This window comes from Teleopsis dalmanni, chromosome 2 (assembly GCF_002237135.1).
Source record: "Teleopsis dalmanni isolate 2A chromosome 2, ASM223713v2, whole genome shotgun sequence".
In the NCBI taxonomy this organism is placed as follows: domain Eukaryota; kingdom Metazoa; phylum Arthropoda; class Insecta; order Diptera; family Diopsidae; genus Teleopsis; species Teleopsis dalmanni.
In genome coordinates, this window is record NC_051847.1 from 243,652,198 (window position 1) to 243,660,951 (window position 8,754).

Genomic DNA, 8,754 nt, shown 5'->3' on the forward strand with positions numbered 1-8,754 from the left:
CTCGAACAAAAATTTTGTTCCGTGCCAATAGGTATATGGGAAACTGCATTCTATAAGTCGAATTTTTGTTTGAATTGGAAATGCATTTTGCTATTAGGGGAAGTCATTTATTCCGAACCAAATGTTTAATTTTTTCTTTCATATGCAGCTTCTTTGTGCAAATGCTAGTCGCTGGCAGCGTGGTTTAAAGTAAATAAAATAACGTCCAATGCTACTCTTAGCCCTTATATTGAGCTTGACAATAAAATTTGTACATCAAGATTTCCTACAGAAATCTATAGCCTTAATTACTGGATCCCACTCTAAGCGCAACGAAAAATGATGATGAGGGTTCGGTGGATGTTAGTGTTCATCAGCCTTCCAAGGATAAAGTAGACGACTAATTTAAAATTCTGAATTTATATTTGCAAACGAATGCTACTACAATTGATCATCACTATAAGAGTATGAAGAAAGTGGAATCTGTTTTTGATTGCAAATAAATAATTATCTTAAAATATAGTTCTAGTTTCCATTAAAACTAAAAAAAAAATAAAAAAATTCTCTAATTCGAAATCTCCATAAGTCGAACCTTCACTTTGCAAAATTTGACTTCGAGTTATGGAAGTTTGACTTTATGTATATATATCATACAGGAAACCAATGCGTTTAATAAAATTTTTAATGCAGTCACCTACATTAGTACTTATTTGACGTGGTGTTATTCCAAAATGCCTACAAAGGACTTTATAGGAATCAAACAAATCACGACACAAGATGTGCTTTGATAGGCTCTTATCAATATTAAAGAACATTATGTTTGAATTCTGTATTACGAGAGAATATGAGGTATTTTTAATTCGTCAGCAAGTATAACTAGAAAATGTCGTACATAAAGCAGGTTGCCACAGGCGATTTATCTGAAGCTTCGAACCAAAACATTAATACAAGAAAATAAAATGGAACGTAGAGCAATTTATAGACTAAAAGAGTGGCTACCCATAAAATGCCAAAACGAAATAATATTACTTATGTTCAATACCATCTCGCTTGATATAGTGGGCTTTCTTGTCATTTTAACTATGTCATGAGGTATTGATAAAAGTCAAACTACTTCACAAATACTGAAATAATGTATCATTCTCCGTCTCTAGAAAGGAAGTTCTATATACAACATAGAATATTCTTTTCAACTTTGGCTGAAAGAAACATATATAAGATATGTTAGATCAATATGATAAACTTCAAATATATTTTTATATAATATATGTATTTTTATAATAAATACCAAATTTTTATCAACTTTAAATATCAGATATTAGTATTGCCAAAATCAGAGTGATACATTTGCAAAGTTATATATCAACGTAAACTGTACCGCAAAATAAATTAAAATTTATATTTTTACAAAAAGCGAACTATATTTTCAGTTCACAGTTTCAACAAATAAAAGAAAGAAGACAATTTATCTAAACTTTGGACTTTTTATGCATATTAATAATTTGATGAAATCTTGTAATGCTTTTGATAACGCCAAGGATAAATTTGACACATTCAGCGCAGATTTTGCATTTATTGTGGAATTTGTTATATTAAAATTTCGTTATTATTATTACAATTTGTTGCAATTGCAAATAAATTTGCACAAATAAGTTAGTTAATATTATGCATATTTATAAATTTGCAATTTACGCAAAAATGGTATATAAAAGTGAAGGCAATTTAAGAGACAACAAACAGTTTATCAGTTAACATTCGACTTCGTACATCGAAAAAAAAAACAATATGCGTGCTTTTGTGGTAAAATAAAATATATTTATATAAATAAATTAAAAGAAAATATTAAATTAAATTTCTATTTAAAATGGACAGATACTATCCTGTTTGAGCGTAGCCTATGGAGCTAGTTTAGGATATGACTATTCACGAAATACTGCCGTACAGAGCGGTCATGACAACTTAAGTGGTCCCATCTCACCATACAACAAAGAATTTTACACCTTTTCCGCACCTGAAGCTAGTTTTGATGATGGTGGCCTTAACCAACAACTTTCGAATTCTCTCAAGAAAAATCTACGCGTCATATTTGTAAAAGGACCAGAAAGTTCAGGATTAGAAAATGCCGCATTACAATTAGCTAAATCTGCAACTGATGATCGTACTGCTATTTATGTATTACAGAAACAAGCTGATACCTCACAACTGGCACAGAAATTGAATTCTTTAAACAATAATAATGCCAATAGACCAGAGGTGCACTTCGTTAAGTACAGAACACCAGCAGATGCAGCTAATGCACAACGTACCATTCAAGCGCAATATGACAACTTGGGCGGCAGAACAAGCAGCCATAATGGAGGCGTTGCACCTGTATTGGATTTCTCATCAAAACCACAAAATGTTGGAGTAGGTAGCGTTTCAAACTTTGGTGGCTTATCAGTACCATCGGGCACATATTTACCTCCACACAAACGCATCTAAACTTCTTCTCATTTAGTGTATGAGTGCACATCTTTTTTTAAGAAATTCTAAATCAAAATATTTTGTAGTAACTTTAAGTTGTAACATTTTAAAGCCAAATATATAAAGATAAATACGAAAAAAATTGAATAAATACTTAAATTCCACATTAAATTTATTATAAATTGGTTAACGCATAAATGGTGAATTCAGTATCTAACTCAACTCTACTGAAATGTATCATTTTATTAGCCAAAAAACTAGCTGATCAGTAGCACAGACCTGCCAAAATAAGATTAATTATATTATTTTAGAAAAAGAAAAAAAATTTTGACTATGTGTAAAATTCCAAAAAAAAAATAATAATAAATATGTATTCCAACATATAGTATTAAATCTTATTGTTTAAAATTAAGATGATTGCATTTCTTCATTTTCCGGGCAACATCTATAATTTTATTGTTATTATGTAGTAACAACTTAAATTTTTGTTAAAAATAATATTTTTATAGATACTTTATTTATAAAACGTGAATAAATCGGCAAAAAATATGTTAAAATATTATATTTTATATAAATACAAAAAAACAAAAATTATTCAATTCAAATTAAATATTGCATAGTTTTAGACTGAATTAATTTTTAATTCCACGGTTCCAAAGAGTTTGAGATACATAAGTCATCTGTGTCATTGTAGCTATCACTTTCCAATACACTCATTTCCAGATGTTTATCCAGACCATTATTGAACATAAATTTCAATTTTTAAGTAACCAATTTTAATGGTTGTTTTGAAACTTTTTCAAAGCAATGTTCGCTAAAAGATACTGATAAAGAAAACTATTTGTATCTGTAATCCAAAACAGTTCACACGTTCTCACTCTTACCCATCAGAATACTAATATTGTTACGCATATCAAGTTTTTTGTATAGTAGTTAAGGGAAGTGACATACGTTGTAAATCGAATACATTTCTAGTCCATTCACATGGATTAGACAAGCATGAAAGACAAGCAAAGAGCGATTTCCATATTCTTGTCCTATATTAATTAAACCAAAAAAGTATTATGACATCAATTTATTTTAATTAATTTATATATTATTCAATAGATAACTTTTATGGCTGTAGATGCTTTAATACTACAAAAAGTTAAATAAATACTTATAGCTAATAATGGCTTCATCCATAATATAATGATTTGCCACCAGACCAATAATCGTAAAGCACTATACATATATGAAAAAATTCGTGAGAGATTATTCTTTTCATTCATATAAAGCTGTAAAAATAAACTGAAGGAAACAAAAGTTATGAACTTTTTAAAAAAATGCTATTATACAATTATACCATATATAATACAACAGTATTATATACTCAAAGCTGCTACTTAAAAATTTCCAAGATAACAACAAATTAAAAAAATTGTATGACTTTTATTTTTGTGAAAAATATTAGCCTAATTATATTTATTAATACTTTCAATATTTCATTTAAAATTAATTAATAATTTTAATTGTTAATAACTTTATGAAATTTTTAATGCCATTTATATAGCAATACTGAAGTAGGATTTTTTAAAACTATTATCGTGATGTAATTAAATTAAATTAAGAATTCTGTTTTATGTAATTAAATTAAATTAAATTAATAACTCTATTTCATTTAAATTAATTAAATCAAGTTAATAATTCTATTTTATGTAATCATATTAAATCAAATTAATAATTTTAGTTTATACGATTATATTAAATTTAGTGTATAATTCTATTTTACACGATTTAAGTAATAAAATTTAGTTAATAAATCTATTTTATATGATTTAACTAAATAACATGAAATGCATAATATGTAAAATATAATTAAAAGATTAAACATAATATTTATCAATATAATCTGTGATATCATTGCTACTAAAAGTCATAACCACGGTTGCCACTTATGGTACTTTAGTACCAAAATTGGTACTTTTTTTTCCGTTTGGTACTCTGGTACTCATGTTCAAAAAATGGTACATTTTCGGCGACCCAACTTTATTGTGGGTATTGTATTGTTTTATACTTTTTGTACATTTTATATAAATTGTATTTTCTTATAAAAAGACAATAGAAAAATTTTGGACCTTTTTTTACAGAAATGGTACCTTTTTAAACCAATTTTGGTACAGAAAAAAATTTTCAAGTGGCAACCGTGGTCATAACAATGTCGTCACTACCAAGCATATTACGAATTCGAACACCCCCAAATACACTTTACCCCTACGTGGTAGGCACCTTGACGTGGTGTAGGGGCTTAGCTACAGGCAAGCTTGCTGACTTTGGGTCTCCTGCTCATTGTCTATGCAATGGTCAGAAGACCTTTTTGTCGGTCTGGCTTGTGGGTACAACAAAGAACTACCAGTAGTTGTGTTGTCCTGTAGTTTATGTGCATGTATGTGTGTCTTTGTCTCTATGTATGCATGTATGTTCTTTGTGTTTTTAGAATGAATGGAAGTGTGTAGGTCCACTAGGTGTCTGGGGACCAGGGTTTATGACGAACCAAGACCGTTCATACGTGGTGCAGAGCCACATATTATGGCGGATCTAGAGAGGAAAACTCGATAAAACCCGCAATCCTGGGTGTATGAACGACCGTGCCCAAGGATGAATGGCACTGCGTAAGTGTGTCTTAGAACGGTGGACTCCGGATACCTGGCGACCTCCGGTTTCAATTCAGCCTTTCTGAAGTAAAGGGGGCTATGCTTCGGATGACCTCCCTTTCCCCTACACTCGTGGGAACATTTATGGATTCTTTAAACAAATTAAATAAACAAAAAACTAACAAGGAACTAGGTACCAGTTCCGAAGACGAGCTCCTGGCATCAAGCCAAGAAAACGAGCGAGTCGAAACCGCCATACTACCCAAAGTAGGCAGTAGCAGCCGCACTGCGCCTACTTCGCACATAACAGTAAAATCGGCAGACAAGCGCGCCAGCCATAGTGCGCCTGCCGAGAAATCAAAAAAGTCTGAGGCAAAGATCAGACGTCAAAGGTACCAGAAGGCCATGTTCATTCTTGGCAAGATTGCTAAAAATGAAGCTGAAGGTAAAGAACAGGCGTTTGACCGTACAGACAAAGTACGATATCAGAAGGTGGTCGATGAGTATAACGAATACCAGGCCACCCTATCAAAACCCGCAAAGGCAATGAAGAGTGATCGGTCTCAGGACGAGACGGCCCATACTTCAAAAAGCAAGGTAGCGAGAACGAGTTATACTAGTAAACCGTCAACGAGTGCGAAAAGGGCATATAACGAAGTAGCAAGGGATGAGCTACAGGTGGCGCTCATTGATGATATTACCGGGAATGGAAAAAAGGTGCTGGAGAAATGGGGCGAGATTGAGCCCAAGCTGGCTGAAATGGTGATGGAACACCTTCTAACAAATCTAGACGCCCCCACACCAGGCTTTGATTCATCAGAAGTGGTTCGTGGTTGCAGGGTCTTCAAATGTGATGACCAGCTATCTAAAGTATTTCTTGGCAACTGCATTGCTAAGGTAAGTGATGCATGGGAAGGTTTAAGGCTAAAGCTTATCCCAGCCAACGATATCCCTAGAAGACCAAGGGCCCGCATTTGGCTGCCAATTATGAAGATGGAGCATGAGAAAGTTCTCCAGCTGCTACAACGGCAGAACCAAAATGTGCCAATGAATGACTGGGTAGTCATCAAGGACGAGGGCACACAAAAAACCAATATGACGCTTCTTCTGGCGATAAACGAGGAATCCGTGAAGCCATTGGAAGAAATGGACTGTAAGCTGAGGTTTGGCGTACGGTACACCAAAATAAAAATATTCCGCCCAACAGGCAATGATGATGATGGCAAGGAGTTAGAGGATGCTAACAAAATGCTTGACGGTATGAAGCTTCAGGAAGAAGCTTCAGAAACCTCGTAAGCCTGCACGAATGCTGAAAGTAGCACAAATTAACCTTCAGCATTCGAAAATCGCATCGGACAATCTCGCCATCTTTCTCATAGAGGAGGATGTCGATGTCAGCATTGTGCAAGAGCCATGGGTCAGAGGTAAGGACATCATGGGGCTAATGCTGAAAAATTATAACAATTTATATATTAGGAACAATGGTAAGCCAAGATCATGTATCCTAGTAAAAAAATGTATTAATGCCTTTTTATGTCCACAGTATAGCGATAAAGATCTAACAGTCGTAAGGATCGAAATGCCAGGTGGACAAAATTTTATTGTGGCTTCTGCTTACATGGCACATGATAGAGATGCTCCTCCGGAAGAGGTAGTCGCGCTAGTAAACAGAAGTACATCAAAAGATATTCCCACGTTAATTGGATGTGACGCCAATACGCGGCATACGCTTTGGGGCAGTTCGGAAACCAATGACAGGGGTGAGTACCTTTTTGATTTTATTAGCAATTCGAACCTTTTAATTTGCAATAGAGGTAAAACACCTACTTTCACTTTCCCCAGTTCACAAGGGTTTGAAGGATGGGAAGAAGTGCTAGATATAACACTCCTATCCGAAAATCCAGATATTGTAGTTAGTAATTGGAAGGTATCTGACAAGAAATCCTTTTCGGATCATAGTTGGATTCTCTTCAACTTAAACATTAAACCAAATCATACCATCCCCTTTAGAAACCCGAAGAAGATAAAATGGGATATTTTTACAAGGGTAACTAAGGTGGAACTTAATAAAGTAGGACAAATTAAGATAGACTCTACTAGTAAGTTAGACGAGAGGATATATAATCTTGAGGCAGCTTTTAATATAGCTTACAAGAAATCTTGTCCAACAAGTAGAAGCAAAAAATCTTTTCCACCTTGGTGGAATTCAGAATTAAGTGATCTCAGGCAGAGAACACGAAAACAGTTTAACGAAAGCTATAAGGACAATAGTTGGCATGAATATAGGGAATGTCTTAAAGCTTACAAGAAAGCTATCAGGAAGGCCAAAAGTAATGGCTGGAAGGAATTTTGTAAGTCAATTGAATCAACCTCATCCTCTGCTAGGCTCAGCAAGGTTTTATCCAAGGAAAGTGCAAATCCTTCTTATCTCAAGAAAGAGGACGGCACATGGACTGAAACCTCTGCTGAGACACTAAGATTACTATTAGACACTCATTTCCCAAACTGTAACGATGATGCTAGAGAAAACGGTTCAGTCACCTTGGCAAGCACATCATCACAGATGACTGAAGAAATAGTCACAGCGGAAAAAATTAGGTATTCAATTAACAGTTTCTTTCCCTATAAATCGCCAGGTCTGGACGGTATTTTCCCTATTATGTTGCAAAAACTACAAGACTTAGTGGTTCCATGGTTAGGGGAAATTTACAAAGCGTGTCTTAAATATAGTTATGTACCACTTAGTTGGAGACAGGTTAAAGTAGTCTTTATACCCAAGGCAGGCAAAATCGGACATGAGTCCGCCAAAGATTACAGGCCGATTAGCCTAACTTCATTCTTACTAAAAACAATGGAGAGGGTAATAGAGCTCCACCTAAGACAAAAGGTAGAACGCTTTCCAATCTCTAAATCCCAGCATGCTTACCTCAAGGGTAGATCTACGGAAACAGCTCTGCATGAGTTTATTCGTACTGTGGAAAAATCGATTCATTTTAAGCAATACTCGTTGGCAACCTTCTTAGATATTGAAGGAGCTTTTAACAATGTAAGCAATAAAGCTATTCATGACTCACTTTCCAGAATAGGTTTAGAGGAAGAGCTTAAAAATTGGATAATTACTATGCTTAAAACAAGGATTATTCAATCAAAGCTAGGCAGCATAACACAAACGAAGCACGTCAGCAGGGGTACGCCACAAGGAGGGGTTATTTCACCATTACTGTGGCTGCTGGTCGTGGATAATATTCTTAATATTCTAGATAAGATAGGTGTGAAAGCAGTAGCGTACGCGGATGACGTGGTTATTCTAGTGTCAGGTATGTTCCCTAACATAATTAGCGACATTATGGAAAGGGCCTTGGTTAAGATAAGTACCTGGGCCACAGGTTGTGGACTAGGTATTAACCCAGGAAAAACTGAAATGATGCTGTTTACTACTAAAACCAAAATACCAGCTTTCAGGTTGCCTTCACTAAACGGGCAACAGTTAAAACTATCGGAAAAAGCCAAATATCTAGGAATTCTGTTGGATAGTAAGTTAAACTGGAAACACAATGTCGATCTTCGTATCAAGAAGGCATGTGTAGCTTTCTATTCTTGCAAGAGGATGTTTGGCAAAAATGGGGGATTCATCCCGAAATTACCCACTGGATGTACACGGCAATTGTACGACCAATTC

General features: G+C 34.4%; 2 protein-coding genes across 2 annotated transcripts; both read left to right on the forward strand.

Annotated features, from left to right (window-relative positions):
- Positions 1 to 1,764: 1,764 nt before the first annotated feature.
- LOC119685926 lies at positions 1,765 to 2,489 on the forward strand. The gene is made up of 2 exons (XM_038100333.1): positions 1,765 to 1,779; positions 1,852 to 2,489. The coding sequence occupies exons 1-2, from the start codon at positions 1,765 to 1,767 to the stop codon at positions 2,458 to 2,460; spliced, it is 624 nt and encodes a 207-aa protein (XP_037956261.1). The 3' UTR covers positions 2,461 to 2,489.
- A 2,215-nt stretch (positions 2,490 to 4,704) lies between these two features.
- Positions 4,705 to 6,778, forward strand: LOC119674975. The gene is made up of 2 exons (XM_038086131.1): positions 4,705 to 6,559; positions 6,619 to 6,778. The coding sequence occupies exon 1, from the start codon at positions 5,175 to 5,177 to the stop codon at positions 6,369 to 6,371; it is 1,197 nt and encodes a 398-aa protein (XP_037942059.1). The 5' UTR covers positions 4,705 to 5,174; the 3' UTR covers positions 6,372 to 6,559; positions 6,619 to 6,778.
- Positions 6,779 to 8,754: the final 1,976 nt, after the last annotated feature.

What these genes read in the sequence shown, in the direction of transcription:
- LOC119674975 (XM_038086131.1), top strand. Translation starts at nt 5,175, where the DNA reads ATGCTTCGGATGACCTCCCTTTCCCCTACACTCGTGGGAACATTTATG.